Source organism: Triplophysa dalaica, chromosome 5 (genome assembly GCF_015846415.1).
Source record: "Triplophysa dalaica isolate WHDGS20190420 chromosome 5, ASM1584641v1, whole genome shotgun sequence".
Classification (NCBI taxonomy): domain Eukaryota; kingdom Metazoa; phylum Chordata; class Actinopteri; order Cypriniformes; family Nemacheilidae; genus Triplophysa; species Triplophysa dalaica.
In genome coordinates, this window is record NC_079546.1 from 17,556,234 (window position 1) to 17,575,946 (window position 19,713).

At 35.3% G+C, this 19,713-nt stretch overlaps 2 protein-coding genes across 2 annotated transcripts; one reads left to right on the plus strand and one right to left on the minus strand.

The window, feature by feature from the left end:
* Positions 1 to 1,249: 1,249 nt before the first annotated feature.
* On the minus strand, positions 1,250 to 8,950 carry LOC130421282 (guanylate-binding protein 1-like). The gene is made up of 10 exons (XM_056749088.1): positions 8,818 to 8,950; positions 8,225 to 8,404; positions 6,779 to 6,906; positions 6,380 to 6,489; positions 5,465 to 5,652; positions 4,878 to 5,120; positions 4,338 to 4,618; positions 1,957 to 2,169; positions 1,601 to 1,702; positions 1,250 to 1,411 (listed from the first exon to the last, which is right to left on the minus strand). The coding sequence occupies exons 2-10, from the start codon at positions 8,397 to 8,399 to the stop codon at positions 1,250 to 1,252; spliced, it is 1,602 nt and encodes a 533-aa protein (XP_056605066.1). The 5' UTR covers positions 8,400 to 8,404; positions 8,818 to 8,950.
* A 4,688-nt stretch (positions 8,951 to 13,638) lies between these two features.
* Positions 13,639 to 18,608, plus strand: LOC130420316 (guanylate-binding protein 6-like). Its single transcript, XM_056747506.1, has 9 exons — positions 13,639 to 13,686; positions 14,265 to 14,456; positions 14,554 to 14,681; positions 15,109 to 15,218; positions 15,458 to 15,645; positions 15,974 to 16,216; positions 16,326 to 16,606; positions 18,025 to 18,237; positions 18,432 to 18,608. The coding sequence occupies exons 2-9, from the start codon at positions 14,282 to 14,284 to the stop codon at positions 18,591 to 18,593; spliced, it is 1,500 nt and encodes a 499-aa protein (XP_056603484.1). The 5' UTR covers positions 13,639 to 13,686; positions 14,265 to 14,281; the 3' UTR covers positions 18,594 to 18,608.
* Positions 18,609 to 19,713: the final 1,105 nt, after the last annotated feature.

A 19,713-nucleotide genomic window follows, 5' to 3' on the forward strand; every position in this document is an offset into this window, starting at 1 on the left:
ATTCTGTAAAATATAACCTTGATATATTTCATATTGACTGAGTGAGGGCCATGTCAAAGATTGAAATAGTGAAATAACTGCTTGAAATCTAATTTGATGCTCGTTTTCTCATAATTAGATTCAGAGACTTTAGTCTGGTTTTCTGACTGGGTCACATATGTTTATTTTTGCAAACATCTTAATAAATCTTAAAATATTTTAAGTATTCTGAAAACCAATTTTCCTTTTAATTTTTGTTAAAATAAGTGCAAATATAAAGCAATATTTTAATTTTAATTTGGCTGAAATTCTGTCCATAGTTTCAAAAAATGAATGCAGCAAACCGAAAGGAATTTGAGTGGTCTCTAAATTTTCAAAGGCTGTGTATATGAAATATGTATGTCTTACAATGAGTATGTCCATGGCAGGTTTGGTCTTAAATTTCATATAAAGTGGCGCTAAAATGGTCTTAAAAATGTTACTTCCTTATATCTTATATAAGGTATATAAGGTATAAGGTATATCTTAAATCTGTAGACACCCTGAACTAGAAGTCTGCACCATTAAAAAAACGAGATGCTTAGTACTCCAATTCTTTTTTCATTAGTATCTTTAAAAAGTTCTTTGAAAGTGATGTTAGGTCAGTGTGTTATGTTTAAATTTGCATTCTCATTCATCAAAAAAAAATGGGTGGAGGTGTCCCCTTGATGATGGGACTTGAATGGAAGAGGAATCCAAAATGTTCAGGGTCTGAATCCTAGTCGATCATGACAATAAACTGAAAGGTCCTTAAGCAGGTCTGGTCTGGATGATGGGAACATGGCAGGACAAACAGATAGATAGGAGGTGGAGTTAATTCTGGTGAAAGTTTAATGCACAAAGATTTAAATAGCATTAACAGGGACACGAACATGAATGTGAACTAGAACGGTCCCAGAACCACCAATGAGACCTCGAAGTAGAAGACATAAGAGTGGCGCGGAAGGGTCTGATGAAGGTCTCGGCATGCTCATGATGGCTTTCATCTTCTCGTTGTGTTCCCTCATCATCAGTTTCATTGTCTCATCATGTTTTTTGTTTATGTTCTTTATCATCTTTTTAAACAGCTTGTCACTTTTCTTTCTGCTTCCTCATTCTTCCTCCTGAAGTCTTCAATCTCTTAGACATCCTCTCTGCTTTCTCTCTAAAGTCCATCTCTAACAGAGCAGCTTTCTCCTTCAGTTTACTCTCCGTGGCACATCTGAACTCCTCTTTCTGAAGCTTCATCTCTTCATCCATCTTCTTCATCATCTTCCTTTATACTCTCTTCATTACTGTGTCTCTGAGCTTCCATCTCCTCTTCTAGAAGTTGCTGCTTTTTTTCTTTGGTGTTTATCTCCTGAGCCAGAAGAACAGCCTTCTCTCTTTCCTCTGAAAGAAGAGGAGAAGAATTCTTAAAGCGTACATATTACGAGATCATGTAAATTACATTTCATGCAGTGTGTAATGTTGCCGTGTGTGAATGTACGCAGCCTGCCAAGTTGTAAAGCCGAAGGTGACTGAATCACAAAGTTCGCTTCGCGAACTGAATTATTTTTTTTTCCCTCTTGTGTATCATAAAGTTGTATGCAAAAAAATATACCCATAATCTTTTTCTCCTGTCAGTCAGTTTTTTGTCAGCCTGCAGAATAGCTTTGGATTCCACAGACTTCCTCTTCAGAAACTTTTCAACTGTGTCTTCTGCCTGTGGACATCACGTTGCATTGAGTTTAGTTTAAGAATTCCAGCCACCAGTAAGCATGTGAGGAACGTCTTGACTAAAGATGACACATTTTTGTCAGAAGAGTCAGGATTCAAAACAGGAACCTATTGATGACCACATGACTTCTTTACCTCTAATCCACTGTCTCTCATTCTATGAAGTCAATTTCTGTGAAATTGTCAGTCTGACTTACAGTTATGAGTGGGTGGTTTTGGGTGAAATGTTGATTTACTCACCTTGACTTCTTTATTTGCTTGGAATTTGTATTTCTTTATAATGTCTTCAAGGTCCTGGGAGAAGAGAACGTAACCACCAGGTTTGGCATAAAATCCTGTCTTGAGTTTTTCTGTCATTGTTGCAGAGAGGGATGACAAGAGATCCTCACATCTTTTCTTTGATGCCTCCTCATTTTGGCCCAGGTATCCATGAAATAGGTTATGAATGTGTTCCTGTAGCATTGCACAAAATATCCAACACAGAGAAATATAAAATGTTTTACTTCTAGCGAACTAAAAACTTACACTTATTTGAATATTTAATGGTCAGTAAACATTTAGCCTTTGAAGGGATAGTTCACCCCAAAATCTATATTTTTCAGTTTTTTGTACCCATGTAATGTTCAACAGATTTTAGGACCTCCCAGCATATTCGAAACACATATAAGGATATTTTTGATAACATCCAAGTTATTTTGATTTTTTTGCACACTTAAAGTACTCTCGTCGCTCATTCAAAATTAAATTGACCTTCTACGATCAGATTAAAATGAGACCAATTAAATAATGTCTTCAGGACGTTTATGGACCTTGACGTATACTATTACTATGATGTCTATGAGGAGACCTGGAAACCTGTCGGATATGATCGTAATATCTTTGTTTGTGTTCTGAATACGCTGGAAGGTCTTAAAACATGTAGAGCATATAGAGTTGGTGAGAATCATTCACCATTTTGTGAGATCATTCATTACAGCCAAATCACCCAAGTGAAAAATGTCTCAATTCCATAATGTTCTTAAAGTGCTCTATTTTTGCGCATTCATTTTGTACTTAATATACAAAAAATATGAACAAAAATATCCTTTTAACATACTATCTCTGTATTTAAAAATGTATTTAGTGACCACTTGAAGTATATTTAGTGACCACTTGAAGTACACTTGAACCCATCTTTCATATAATACTGTTTTCAGGTTTATGTCAAGTACAACAGAGATGGTATGTTAAAAGCATATATTAGCTCATGCTTTCTACTTTGCATAATCATTTTGTATTTATAAACACATACACATACAGGCATATAGTTAAGAAGACTAAATTAATAAAATATAAAATTAATAAACATTTATATGTAATTTTAATTATTGGTAAATATAAATACATGTACATTTTCCTAAATATGTATTCATTTGTATGTGTTAGTATTAGTGGTGGGCATAGATTCATTTTTTTAATCTAGATTAATCTAGATTAAAATGGATCATTTGAATTCTGCCGAAGGCATTCAGAATATGTGTGCTACCCAAATAATGACTAAAAGTAAGTCTTTGAGAACGGGTTTCTCAAGCCAGGTGGCGCATTAGACCAGGGGCTCATCTCCTGTTTCCAAAATGCATCTCAAACTGATTGAGAAAGCTGTTCTACTATGATAATTGGTGATGAAAATTAAATTATGTTCAATAAGATGAACTTGTGTTTACTTCCGCATTAGCTAAGGGATGATTTGCGTTTAGGTGGTACTTGAGACTGGAAGAGCTCCTACAGTACATTAACATTTAGTCATTTAGCAGACCCTTTTATCCAAAGCGACTTACAAAGAGTGAGGGAGCAACAAGCGATATGTCATACAGGAGCCATAATACATTAGATCTCAATACAAAGTTACGGGTTTCAACAAAAGATAGACCACTACCTGTTGAGAGAACGTGTTTTTTTTAAACCAATTCCGCATTGCACAAGGTGCAAACAACCTTAGTCTTGTCGATGTTTCCATTGGGAAGCTTCTTAAAAAATATTCCCTGAAGCAAACCCGGCGGCTTCATAGCTGCATCCATGTTAGCACGTCACGTTTGATGCGGTAATTTCACAGTAACGTTATGTTGTGTTCAGATCAAACGTGAATGGCGTGTCAAGCGGGAGTGATTTATATGTTAATGCAAAGAGCCAATAGACCTACTTGCTGCGCGAATCGCGCGAATGAAGCCTTGGTTATGAGATGATGAGGCGACTTCTGCTTCCGCGAATGACGCGAATCACGCGAGTTGAAAAATCTCGTTCTCGCCCCGTACAGTGCAGTTAAGCTGGTATACATCCGCGCTAAAATATCAAGGTGAAAGTCATCATAGCTTGCGAAGTATAGACCCAGCTCCCAACCCAACTTTGAGAATAGATTAACGGCGACATTTTTTTTATCGCGCGGTAAGACTCTCACTGCCGCCCAGCACTAGTTAGTATTTATAAATACTATATAAATGCACAGCACATAGACATTATGTAAACACAAACTTCTTTTCTGGATGTGATTAATCGCGATTAATTGTTTGACAGCCCTAATATCCTGTATATATATCCTTGAAAAACAATGTAATATAAATTGTTCATTATTTACTGGGCATCACCTCGAGACTTTTTATATATGTTCCCTCGCTGTCCTTAAAGGAACGCTTCATGAAGGTTTGTGTTGCCAAGAGACTGAGACGTTGGTGTTCTGAGGACACATTCTTCAGTTCCAGAGGGAAGGACTTCTTCAGCTTCTCCATTCCACTCTTGTACACCTCAAGCCCCTCCTTCACTGCAGCCTCATTCTCAATCGTTGCCATGGCAACCACAGCGTTCTCCAGAAATGGAACTTCACCACTGGAGATTGTGTCGACATATGTCTTGACCAGCTGACCCAAGACTTTAGGAAAAGGTCACATACAAGCATTTTAATATGATAAACTAACATTTCGATTTTTGAAAATTAAAACTGGCCCATCTTGCATCAGTGTGGCAAGTGTGAATGCTTGAAGAAATTAAGTAGGTCCCCAAAACATTGACAACAGTTTAGCAACAACTACAAGAGTCCGAAGCAGTACATTTACACGTGATATTAAAATATATCAAATTTATCCCTGTAATAATCTTAATCAAACATTTCATATATCCTGTCGAATCACCTCTGCCTGTGACTGTGTATCCATCTTTCAGCTTTTTCACTTCACTTCTGTCAAAGATAAACTTGCAGAAACAATTTGAGACATTCTGGAAATCTGGGGAAAGGTCAGCAGGGTCCAAGCTGTCCAGACGAGACACTTTCTCTGGTATAGCTGGGAATGGGAGTGTAAAACATTTTCGGGAAGGAAAATAATTTCGGATACATTCCCGTGGAAGGTTGAACTCTTGTACTGTTCTGGAAGTGCCTTTGAAAGAGATAAGCAAATACAAGTGTTGCTTAAATACACTTTGCATACTTAAAAAAAAGCTAAAAACATACCTGTTCCGCATTTATTTGACTAACCAATAACTGTCTGTCCGTTTGTCTAAATAAAAAATCTTGTTGTTCACTCTCTCCTTTGCTTACTCCAGTTTTAATCTTCCTAGTAGCGTTGCCTTGTAAACGAATGGTACTGTTTAACACTTGTTGACATATTGTTTATTTGCTCTCCTACTTGTAACTCGCTTTGGATAAAAGCGTCTGACAAATGAATAAATTATAAATGTTAAACAGTCTTCTTATTGATTTACATGTTTTTACAAATTTTACCTGGTTTTAGCTTCAAGGCAAATTCCAAATATTGGTCTTCAGTCACGTATTTGCCATTGATTTTTTGTTCCAGGGTGAAGTCCCTCACAACCCAGATGAAACTAGGAAAGAACTTAACAAACTCTGAGCCATCTTCATCTTCATCAGATGATTTGATCTTGATATACTCAGTCAATTCTGTGACATATCTGGAAATGGTTTAGGTTTCAATGCTAAGCAAATTTAGTGTCTGCTATATTTAAAAAAAAAAGTATTATTGAACTATTGAATAGTAATTTTTACATGTTCATTTAACACATCTTAACTTCAGTTTTTATCCAATAAAGTGTTTTTTTTCTCATGTATCTTTGACACATCCTTTGTACGACACTATGGTCAACTATTGTTGTCCTCATGTGTGTATTTAGATAAATGCAATGACATAAACCATAAAATATCAACTGTAGGGATGTAACGATTCACCATGAGTCGGTTGAGAAACTATTATAATATGACACGATTCAAGTCTGTTGAGGTGTTAAATGAATCACGGTACATGTTTTGAACAGTCGGGGTCACTGTGTTCACTGCAACTTGATAAACATGGATACGCTGATTTTTCTTTAAAAAATGGTAAAACAAATCCAAGTTAAGAAAATCGCAGATAAACTCTTATATGTTTATATTAAGGAGACCCTTTGTATTTTTCCTTTTTGGTGGGGGTTGGATTTAATATTGCAGTTTATTTAGTTTTGTTATTTGACAATAAATATATATATTTTTTAATAAATTTGCGGCATTTTTGTTTTGTCTCAAATCATTTTGTAAAAAAGACTGTGAACATATCGCCTTGTGAGGTCAGTATCGTGAATCGTATTGCATTGTGAATTGTTACACCCCTATTAAACTGTTAAAGTACAATGTATGGAAGTATACTGCAGTTCCTCAATAGCCCTGTTGTCAATCGTCCCTTGGCTATTCAGCACTAGAGTGCTGCTCAGAAGGATGGCAAGAGAGAAGATCTTGGTATCATGCTTTGAATCTCCCTGACAGATAAAACAAAATTATTTAAAAAAGAATGGCATTGCGTTGTTGTCACACATAAACATCTAATAGCCTTTTGACTTTTTGTCTGTTTGTCTTCTTCTATATGTCTAAGCATATTATGGATCTATGCCACCTTGGTGGTAATAAATGTGTCAGACACAAGACTGTAGGGTCTCCTAAGTAAACTCATCGCTAAAATAATACTTCTGACATACTTCTAGACAGGGTGTCCCATTATTATGATGTGACAGTTTTGAAGTAAACATGAAGAAAGCGCTGTTTTTTTACCTTGTCCACATCTCCAAGACCTTCAGTGTCCAGCAGCACCAGGGTGGTTCCTGCTTTAGTTGGATGGTTCACACACCACATCCAGATGCCCTTCGTCTTCGACTCAACTGTGCTGCCCAACGCAAATCCTACAAGAAAGAAAAAACTTCAAGAAACTTAACACCACTCACATCTATGGATCATTTATTTACCTCCTCAGCAAACTGGGGCATTATTTGGACTGTAATAACTTGTCTTGCTGAAATAAACGCAGCTATTTCTTTCTAGATACACCGTGGGTCCCCTTACATAGAATTCGGTATGTTTCTACAGTATTCCTAAACAGACAAACTTATAAAACTTTATAAAAATGTTTTGTCCTTTGGCAAAGAATCGAAAACGTGATAACATTTTTGTGCAAGTGTCAGCCACCATAGTGCTTCAAAAGGGAGAGGTGGAGTGAGCCATTGGTAGCACTTCTCAACCTCGCCACAAGATGCCACTGAATACAACTGACTGGTCCTCGCAGTAGCAGGTGAACTGTCGTTCATCTTTTTCCCCTGCCAAGAGACACTTGTTGTGCTTCCCCGCATTGACACGAATGAGCAGTACGTGAGTGTGTGTTTGGCGCCTCCCATGTTAACCACAGCTGATCGCAATGCTAAACAATACCCTAGAAACCATCCAGGGTACCCAGGCAACACCCTAGTAACACCTTATCAATCTTTACTATCTACCATCTAGCGACCTAATGGCAGCAGGAAATCCTACTGACATTTCCTCCTTGACGTTTTAAGGGTTTTATGTGTATGTTGTTCAGATGTTCTGGTAGCTCGGTTGGTACAGCCTTGGGTTAGCAGCGCTATCTGGTTTGATCCCCAGAAACACATGCAGTGAGACAATCTGAATCTAATGGGGCAGTTCACCCAAAAATGAAACTTCTGTCCTTATTTACTCACCTTCAAGTTTATTTTTAAATCTGTAAACATTTATTTGTTCTGGTGAACAAAGAGAAATATATTTGGTAGAATGATTATAACCAAACAGTTCTTGGCCACCATTGACTACCGTGGAACGAGAATTTGCATGATAAATTTCTGATCTGATGAACACAAATTAAAATATTTTGAAGAATGCAGGAAAGCATTATAGTGCAAAGAAAGTGTATTAGGAACTATGTATAAAGTTCAGATATTAAACATAAACAAAGAAGCATCTTGATTGGCCGCTATTGTTACACGAGCACAAGACTGACAGCTAGAGAGCAATACACTTTAAAACTTTACTTTTCAAAAATGTACCTTAAGGAAAAAAAGAGGTGGGAGTAGCATTAAATAGCTCACCCTGATTCTGATGTAATGTATGACAGTTGACATTCGTTGTTTATTTGTTGCACAGGATTTTTTTTTTGGATCTTTGAATTTATACGAGGAGTCATGACAACACTAAACCTAAATCAAGTCTAACCTGTTTGTTTCCCAGCGAGACGGTTCATCAGGTAGGACTTCCCGGTGCGGTAGAGACCCACCACAGAGACCACCACCACCGGCTGCTCAATCTTCTGCAGGATCTGCAGCGCTGACTCCTGTACACACAGCCTCCCATCTGACGTCGTGTCAATGAGACAAACCGGTTTGTCCATGTTCACTGGAGACAAGGCTACACATTTTTTTTTTTTTTTTTCTGTTGATCTAAGATTACTTGAGAGATATTTCAGTAATTCAATAGTTCACAATACAGTAATTCCCCAGTTGTGTAAATTGTCTTTTTCAGTTTTGGGAAAATACATTTTTAAACACATATTCGTCCATACTCGTAAAATGAACACATAAACATATTCACAACAAATGATTGAAGAACACTAACGGCTTTCATATTGAGCTAATACTACTATCTATAATGACAAGTCAATATAAATCACACGATAATAATAATTATACAAATAATACAATAGTGATAATAATAGTTTGTTGACTCAAATTGACTGTAAACTATTAGAAAATGTACAGCATTCATAGCAAGAACCGTATAAATAGACCGAATAAAGGAATGCAACTTACATTTATTTAACTTCAGGAGCTCTGAGTCGTACAAGTTGTGGCTTGAACTGTATTATTACCTGTTTATCTTAAACAGTCTTCAAGATCCAGCCCCCCTAATTCTAACTGGTCTGGAGTGAGTTAGGGATTAATCGTAGTCTCTCAGTATCTCTCTCAGATTATCTTGTTTGGCATTCTACTAACTGAGCAAACAACATTGTGCTGTTTAACGATTTGTTTCACTTTCAAAATCAGCAACTGCAACATGTGATGCAAGAAGCTCACAGTCCCCTTTAAAATTTAAATATTTCACTAAAGTATTTATTGATGTTTAATTATTTTATATTCATTGTTATTTTACATATTTATTTTGCTCTTTCATTTACAAACAAACCACTTGTTAAATTTGTTCAACTTTCTTGTAATCTTGAGCTGAACAGTAACATTCCAGAAGAAAAGTAGTACAAAGTTTATCACTGTTTGTCTCTCTCTCCTCTCTCTTTCAAACATTAAACCAGACCATTATTGGCATTATTGAAACTGATTTAATAAAAAAACATTGCAACAATGTAACCCTGTAACTGAAGCTTCTGAGATAACTTCGTTCACCATCAGCATTTTGTAAATTAGATTAAAACATTGGAGATTGAGACATTCCCCCCAGATAACCGGTTTTTACGGCGAACACACTGAGGGGTGTTCGTTCACTCAGACAGCTTTTCAAACAACTGTCAACTGTGATTTATTTAGTAACAGACTCCAAAATAATCACAGATCTTTAATAGCTGTAATAATTTCATATTTCATGTGTACTTTCATGTAAAGGTATCACTATTGCTTGCCTACAGGACTATCACAGGATCTGCACCGGCTTACTTCCACACTCTCCTGCACTCCTACACCCCATCAAGATCCCTGCGTTCAGCAAACCAGCGGCGTCTAGTATTGCCTTCCCATAAGGGCAGTAAATCGCTCTCCCGCTCTTTCTCATTCACACTCCTTCCTGGTGGAACATTCTTCCTATCTCTGTTCGTTCAACCACATCTCTCACAACATTTAAAAAACTACTTAAAACCCATCTCTTCTGTGAATACTTGACAAACAAATGAGAAAAAAAAAATAAACACACAAAACAACACTAACCCTTTCTCTCAACAGGTAGTGGTCTAGCTTTTGTTAAAACCAGTAACTTTGTATTGAGATCTAATGTATTATGGCTCCTGTATGAACTATCGCTTATTGCTCCTAAACTCTTTGTAATTCGCTTTGGATAAAAGTGTCTGCTAAATGTCTAAATGTAAATGTAAACTTTCCACCAGTATTATTTGAGGGAGTACATCCATACAGAAACATATTCAAATGTCTAGTCTTATAATATATCCATTGTAAAACATTACCAATACCCTCTTATTATTGAAAAAAAATACTTTGGTCAGTCTAATCCAATTTTACAGAACATGTAGATATAGAAAATGTCGAATTATACTGAAATATATGAAGAGTTTGGTTCCAAAACGCTATAAATCCATTTTGTTTTCTTTATAAAGAAAGTGGAAAGATGAAAACCAATATTTTCTGTTTCAAAGTTTACCCTGGCATCCTTAGGTTCTAGCAACATAAGAAATTCAAATCTAGATTTTGATTTATTATAAAAACTGTTTTTTTCCGAAAATGCAATAAATCTTTGGAATAAATGAAGAGCTCTTTTCCAAAATGCATTAAGTGCCAAATTTTAAAAAAAATGTGTTTATCATGCCATTTTGCTGTGTACTAAACCTATTCGCTGCTCCATCAATGTTTCATGCCAAATCGCTATATTTCCTTGTTTAAAATGTACTGCAAGATGCAGTTTTTTTCCAAAACGCTATAAATCCCCAACCTGTTTTTAGCCTAAATGCCTATGTCCTCTCGATCAATCCGAACTCGCTCGTTGGTGGTATTTGTATGTGTTATTTATAAATTATTTGTTGAATGTGGTTGAAAATATTGAAACATGAAATTCCATCCATCCATTTTCCACCGCTTATCCGAACTACCTCGGGTCACGGGAAACATGAAATTGAAAATATTTATTTTATTTTACTATTTAGTTTGTTACTATTTATTTTATTTGGCTGTTATTTATTTTATTTTATGCATTTGCATTTATTTGATTTATATTAATTTATAGTATGAGTCCCTGATGTCATATGTTTCATGTTCTCTTGTTTGTTTGTTTTTAAAAAGAAATAAACCAAAAATGTTTAGAAAAAAAGGATGGATTTGTAGCGTTTTGAAAATAAATAAATTTGTATTTATAATCAACAATATTTTGTTTCATTTAACAATCATTGTTTAACATGTTCAGACTGAGCCAACAGACCATTTTAACAGGATAAATTGAATATTAACAAAATGTATGGGCCTAGGTAAAAAAATGTAATTTTCATGAAATGGGTTTATAGCGTTTTGGAAGAGAGTTCTTCATATATAAAAGTTATTTTTCATATTGAAACTGTTGAAAATACACAACAAAGTGAGTTGATCCACATAGGACTGCCTCTGAACTCAAAACAATACTAAGCTTACAGTACATACAGGCACTTGACTAAAAATACATTCAGTCAGTCATCGCTCCTAAAATGAAAACAACGGGTCATCATTTCTTCCCCTTCGCAGAAACCAGCACAGGTTCATCAATGCCGATAAATTTCCTGTAACAAAATAACATGTTTGCCATTTGTTTGAAAGCAAAATGGGTTTAATTGTAAAAATAAGTAAAATACTAGGTTATTCCAAAATAAAAATAAAAATGAACAAACAATAAATTGTTGGATTAATTTAATTTATTTTGACACCCATTTCCACACAATTGAATTAATGTATCTGAACTTAACACTTAGACAAGTAAATCTTAATTTCATCAATTTACCCAGCTAGCTTGCAAATGCAGACATGCACGCAACGTAAAAAAGTCCTAATAATCAGTAATAATGTTCCAACTACAGGCAACAAATGTCATGCTTTTAAGGGGGTTTATTGTCTTTGTTGAGTCGTGACGAGACATGGCGTAACACTGGATAATCACTAACGGTAAATCTTAATAACGTCGTATAAAAAAGGTAAAACACTTAGCTATAGTTTTTAACTATGTACTGTAACATTATATATTTTAAAAACCTTACCAATCCTTTACATCTTCATTTTCCAGATCAGATTCAGGCTCTAATTGATAAGGAAAGTACCGATGACATTTTATCACCTGTTAGTACAATTGCTTGGGAAGATGTTCTGAATATGGTAACACAATGGAATTAAATGACATCATCATCCATTAAGTGGTTTAATTACATTGCAGTCAAAGTTTTACATATTACTTCAAACACATATTATATTTAAACTGAACAGCTAGTTTAACCAGACCATTCAGGACTCCCAGCATACATCGTGGACAAATGAGCTACAGTTTTTTATAGCCTTAATTTTTGCTGTTGTTTTGCCATCATTCTTGAGATTTATACTCTGATTCTTGATGTCTGATTAGACCAGTTGTTAAATTTAAATAATAAATGAACTTAATAGTAACTAATATTAAACTCTTGTTTGAAATGCAAGCAAATGTAAACAAGCTATTTTAGGGATGACAATGATGATGATGATATCATCTCATTTCAACTTATTCCACATGGAATAATTTACACTATCAGATGCAACCACGACATACTTTAACACAAGAGCAAATAAAACCTTTACTCCTCACCTCTATGGCAACCCCCCAAAAAATCACAGACAGCAGAAAATCTTCTCAATTTTAACATCACAGAACAGTAAACACTAACACATTTTCTTATCTGCCAAAAAACACAAATCCAATAGCACTTGAACTATTCTAAAATCTAAATCCAGTCATAAGAGCAAAGCATGCTGGGAACTCAATCCGCTGTGTAGTTTAATTTAGTCAATGAAAATGATTCATGTTGTCCCAACACAAATGGACTAAGATGGACTTATGTCAAAGAGTAGCCTATTTATGTCACTATTACACAATGAAACCAATATAAATGTGTTTTGACAAACTATATTGATTAAGTAAAACAAACAACCTTTAAACATATTTGTTTGTGTGTTAAAAATGGCATATGGCATTCATAATAAATAATCTTTTTACCTTTTTGGCTTTGGTAAAATACATATATTTATATAGAATGTGAACTTAAAGCAAAAACACAACTTGAGATAAAGTGAGGAAATTGGCTATCACAAATTACAGTAATGTTTTTCAGTTTGTCCAAAGTTGAAGTAATTCAAGGTTTCATTTTTTTTCAGTGTAGGATGGATCTTATATGGATTGGGACACATGGAAAGAGAGAAAACTGTGTCAACTGATTAATATCAATGAATGTTTTGCAGCTGGCCATTCCTTCTGTGGCCTCTCTTATTTAACCATATAAACTTTTAAACACATTTTACTGTACGCAGTTAACATGTTGACCTTTGTTTTGTGAGCGTCATGCATGAATAATTCACAATAACACATATTATTTATTATCCCTGATACTCCGAAGTGAGCTATTATTGGAATTAAAGATGTGTTATTTATTTAGATAAAATATACAAAATGTCACTGTGGTATGGTGTGAAACAGAAAAAGCAGACATTTCAACTTTTTTTGAGTCTGTTTGCACATTCTGGAGACTACCCCACCCTCCTGTATCTTGTATCACATGTTGCAGTTGCTGACTTGAAAAGTGAAACCAAATTAAACAAACTTATGTTTGCTCAGTCAGACAGATACTAAGAGAACATGGACATCCTTTAACTCACTCCAGACTGGCTGAACCTGAAGGAGTAAAATATCAGATATTAGTATTTCACAACCTGCAAACAATAACTGTTAAGTTTAGCAAAAAGGTAAGTCATTTTATAACATACGTACAGCTCTTATGAATGTCTGCAGTAGATGTTTTTCAGCATATTACAGTCAACAGAAACATTACATTTTTGTTTCTTTAGGTAAGGTTATGGTTATCCTGTTTATTTGTATGACCATGTAAACATGGTGTATGTTGACATCACATGTGTAACCAACAAAGTTAACAATGGTAAAATTGTGTATATGAGTGAACTACTGACATGTCTGTATATATTGCTGCAGCTTCAGATGACCTGATCTTGTGTAATTTGTGCAGAATTACTTTCATAAGTGTTGATGTCTGTATGAGTTAAAGTGTTTTTGTTGTATGTGTCAAAATCACCGTTTTTTTAACACTTGGACATAAAAAGAAAACTTAACAGTAAAACTCACAAGTCAAGAGCCCAACTAAAGCAAACACTGATCACAATAATACATATATGTTGAAATAAATAAAAAATTGCGGCTGCAAAAGTGACATTAATTCAATGCAATTAACTTTGACTTATCAACAATTTATTAGCATTGATTCAATGGTTGCTTGCTATCTGGGTGGTAATCTGGTTCATTTTTGTAGCATTGTCTCCAGTGAACATGGACGAACCGGTTTGTCTCATTGACACGACGTCAGATGGGAGGCTGTGTGTGCAGGAGTCAGCGTTGCAGATCTTGCAGAAGATTGAGCAGCCGGTGGTGGTGGTCGCTGTGGTGGGTCTCTACCGCACCGGGAAGTCCTACCTGATGAACCGTCTCGCTGGGAAACAAACAGGTAAACCCTCACATGCAGCACTGATAGCATCTTGCACTTAAGAGAAATAAAATATACAGTTATAGCAATTAATTTATTGATGTTGTGGCATTATCAGGGTTTGCACTGGGCAGCACCATTGAGTCCAAGACAAAGGGTATCTGGATGTGGTGTGTGCCCCACCCCACTAAAAAAGAAACCACTTTGGTGCTGCTGGACACTGAGGGACTTGGAGACGTGGACAAGGTGTGACCGGTTATAAATACATTCATACCTGTATATGGTCATGCAATGGTAAACCTCATCATACAAAATGACCAAAGGTTTTAACCATACTGAAAGCTCAATATTTTACGGTGACATCTGCAACAACAAACTACTGGTCATAAACACATACAGTTTTCTTTAGTGAATATTTTATATAAAATATGTAGTGGTATTACCTTACTTCGCTGTTAAAGTTTCCAGAGGATATCAAACTTAAATCAAAACTTACAATTACGATTCCCAAAAATGTATACAATGATTCATGAAAAATGTATGTGTGGTTTACACTGAAAGCACATCATGTACAAACCAAATCTACACCCATGCAATCACAGACCACTAAAATTTCAGGAACTGTGTGTTTGTTTTGGGTTCTGGTCTAATCAATTCGTCACGTCTGTTCTAGGGAGACTCAAAGCATGACACAAAGATTTTTTCTCTGGCAGTTCTTTTGAGCAGCACTATAGTCCTGAACAGCCGAGGAACTATTGACAACAGGGCCATAGAGGAAATGCAGTATCCTTCTGATCATGATTAGATTTTCATTGTAAATTAATAAGTGTAGTCAATTTTGTTTACTTCTAGAGTTTGTAGATTATATTTTTTAAACTTCTTCATGCATTTAAATGACAGTATGATTCAGTACTACAAATGCATATTAAACAAACTGGTCACCTGTACTCAGTTGAAATTTTGGTTTTAAATATGGATGCATATAGTGAAACTCCAACAGTTCCTTACATCGCACTTAACAGATACGTGACTGAGCTAACAGAGTACATCAAGATCAAATCACCTGATGAAGTTGTAGACGATTCGGAGTTTGTGAAGTTCTTCCCCAGTTTCATCTGGGCTGTTAGGGATTTCACTCTGCAACGAAACATCAATGGAAAAGACGCAACAGATGATGAATATCTAGAGTTCGCTCTGAAACTAAAACTGGGTAAAATGTAAAGCCTGTCCTCCCTAAAAAAACACCCAGAGGTTGTTTCTGCAACTTGCTTATTACTACCTGTATTTATGTTTTAAGATAGGTCATCATAAGTCATGAAAGATCAAGTTAGGTTTCACATTACAAAATGACCTTTGACTGTCAACACTTACTAAAATATGCTTTTAGGTAATTTGTGAGCTTTATACACAGTCCCCTATTTTAGCTCCATGTGACATTAATATACAAGGTCATTTACCATTATCAACTTTGTTTTTCCAGATAAATTGAGTTTCTTTGATTGTAATGTTTTCATTTTGTATTTCATTGTGTCTTGAAGGCAACTCAGTTCAAGTAATGAATTACAACCTGCCAAGAGAGTGCATTCGTAAATATTTTCCATCACGAAAATGTTTTACCTTCCCATTCCCAACGAACCCAGACAATGTCTCTTATCTGGAGACACTGGACCCAGCTGAGATTTCAAAACCCTTCTTGGAAGTCACTGATTATTTCAGCCGGTTCATCTTTGGTCACAGCCAAGTGAAAAATCTAAAAGATGGACACAAGGTTACCGGCAGAGGTAGATCTAAGTCTCTTCATATTTTATGTCAGGCAGTGCTTCCTATTCGCATCACAGCGACCTGTCATTTGCTGCTTTCAAATTTCTCATTTCCTTATGTTCCCTAAAGTGTTGGGTAATCTTGCGAAAACTTATGTGGACACCATCTCTAGTGGGGCTGTGCCATGTCTGGAGAACGCTGTGATTGCCTTGTCAACAATTGAGAACGAGGCTGCATTACAGGAGGGGCTTGAGGTGTACCAGAGTGGAATGGAGAAGCTGAAGAAATCCTTTCCCCTGGAACTGAATGAAATCACTTCGGAACATCAGTGTTTCAATCTCATGGCAACACAAACCTTCATGAAACGCTCATTCAGAGACACTGATGGAAAGTACTTGACATCTTTAGAGGTAGGGAGGTGGTATACCACATCATTTTATGACATGCTTTCACATGGAAGTTGTATTTTTAGGGCAATAGTAGAAGTGAGCATGTCCTAAGCTTACTACCACCTGTTCTTATATTTAAAAAAAAAAGTCTAGTCTAGTTTATGCAAAAACAGACTTGACGCACAAAACAACACATCTGTCTGAAGGGTGAGGTTTTCAGTGTCCTGAGAAGTGACTCTGTTGAACCATTGGTCTTTCTAGTCACATTCATAATCATTCATATTCCATTAAAATCTGGAATCACAGACAGTACAGAGAATATTTCAACTGTTTTTATTTCTCGGCATTTAATGCCTCTAGACAGGTCACTACATCCTGCAAAAAATGTAGATCACTTGGCAACTAGAAGAAGTTTTAGCTACCCCTGCTAAAAACAGCATCTGTTTTGAGCATGGTAGCTGGTTTGAGCTGGTCACATGGTGGTCTTAAACAACTAGCTCCAGCTCATGAACAGGTCAAACCAGAAATATGCTTCATAACATACCTAACAAGTAGTAGGGATGGATATTTCTGTTTATAATTGCGATCAAACTTTTTCATTATAACACCATTCACTGCTGTTTTTTTGTGACAGTAGCTGTCACAGTAGCTGACAGTAGCTGCATGTAGTCTAGACCCTCAGAAACAAAAACATTCATCAAAAAGTAAAACGTCCCCAAATCAAGCAGGCTCCTAAAATATACCTGCAGTATTTTGTAAATATAAAATATAATAGTGACATTCAACTTCATTGACATTCAACAAAATGTGTAGTAAAGAAAAATTAAATGAACTAAAATTCAATAAACACATCAAGTCACACTTAAACTGTATATCGCCTATTGTTGGGTTGAAACGATCGCATTGCGCTATCAATCACTCTCTCTTGAACTGTTTGAAACTTCTCTTCTCACAGCAACATAAACTGAATCGGTCTATGTCTGGCACTAAAGAAAGAGAAAAGAAAAATGCGGATGAAATAAATAATTAAAATATCTATGCTTTCATACGCTAATAAACGTATTTAAGAGAACGTTATACGAAATCCATAATATGTAAGTCAAGGGTCAAGAGCCCAAATCAGGCAAACACTGATCACCATGATGGTGACTTTTGTTAGCTGGAAACTTTCTTTTAACATTTAATAAAACGGACATTTAAATGTTTTTAATAGGTTGTCAAAAATATAAATAACCAAAGGAACTTTCTTATAACAAACTTTTGTACAATAACTGTTATGCTAATTTGGTTTTACCAAATGAAAAGGCAAATATAAACCGCAATGGTGCCTCGAATACGTAAGGTGCTTTGAGTAAAAGTAACCTCCTAATTAATTCGATAAAAATGTGCTAACCCCACAAAATGAGGTATCCTTTCTGTTTATCTGTGTGCTATTATAGGAATCCATCAGACATCAGTTTGATAGGTATCTCTCCAACAACGAGAAGGCTTCTGAGGATAAATGTGAAAGTCTTCTGTCAGTTCTCTCTGAACCAATGACGGAAAGAATCAACAAAGGATTCTATGCCAGAGCAGGAGGTTACGACCTCTTCTGCCGGGACCTAGAGGACATCGTGAATCAGTACAATTTGCTAGCATATAAAGAAGTCAAGGTCATAAATCTTACATTTTATAGTGATATCCACACAACAAAGCTACAATCATGACAATATTGTTTATTGTTAAAATGTATAAATGCCATTATAATGCTATACATTTCAAATGTATTTAAGGTGATCAAACTATAAAGCGGTAATTATCTATATATTACTTAGTATTAAGTTTAACTTCTTGTGTGCTTTTACAGATTGCAGAGGTGTTGGAGAAGTTTTTGCAGCATACGGCTACGCTTACCACGGCCATTCTGCAGGCTGATGATAAACTAACTGAAAATGAAAGGAGAATATGTGGTAAAAGATTTCTGTTTTCAACTCACATAGTATGCTTAAAAAATAACATTTTAACATAAAAATCAGAAAGCTATAGTATACATACATCAAGTAGAAAGGGGAAAGTCAGTCATGGCCAAGATCATTTTAAGGGCTGCAGTCTTCACCATACACCGAAAAAGGATTCTTGAGGATTAGTAAATATTACCCATGCAAATCAGTAAATTTTTACTTACATATACTAGGTAGCAAGCTAAACTATATGAAAACTTCCTGAATCTACTCAATAAATTGAGGCAAGAATTTCCACTCAATTAGATTGAGTGGATTTTATTCTATGTTTTTAAGTAAAGAGTAACTAAATTGATCAGATATGAGTCATGATACACTAAAAGAAATTAGATAAACTCTACCTAATATTTCTCAATATTAATTACTTACGAAAAATGGAGTAATATTAGTTTATATAACTGACAACAGTTCATCTGGTTATTATCAATGATTATACTGAATAATAAAACACTAAATATGACTTATTCAGAGAAGCTTGAATTGACATACAAATGGTTAGAAACAGAAGATTGCATCAATTGCATTTATTGACCAAATAACAAACGTCTACAAAACCCCTTTGCGTGAATGAACACAATATTAATTTGATGTCACCATTATTGTGATCAGTCTTCACTTTAGTTGACTCTTGCAGGGAGCTAACTTACTTATCTTTTATCAATCACAGTTGTGTTTCTGTGTTTGTTGCAGTAGTATAATGTGATACATAATAATAGTTAATGCATTTTATATATATTTGAGTATTATTTAAAGTGTTATAGGTTTGAGAAAGATTCTGCAATGAAATGACTAAAAGTAATGTTACCACGACATGTGCCATGTGTAGAAATTTGTGCATACAGATTACACTTAGAAGCAGAATCAGAAAGAGATTTATTGCCAAGTATGTTTGCACATATAAGGAATCTGCTTCGGTGACAGGAGCATCCAGTACACAGAATCAGCAACAACACACAGAGACCATCGAACAATAGAATACAGTTACAAAGATGATTTAAAGAAGGGCTTAATGGTATAAAAAAATAAGAAATACAATACAATAAACATAAGAGTAAAGCTTTAGAGAGTAAAGTTATGTGTGTATGTAAATATGTACAAGTAAAAGTAAGATGGACTATTGTAGTAAAA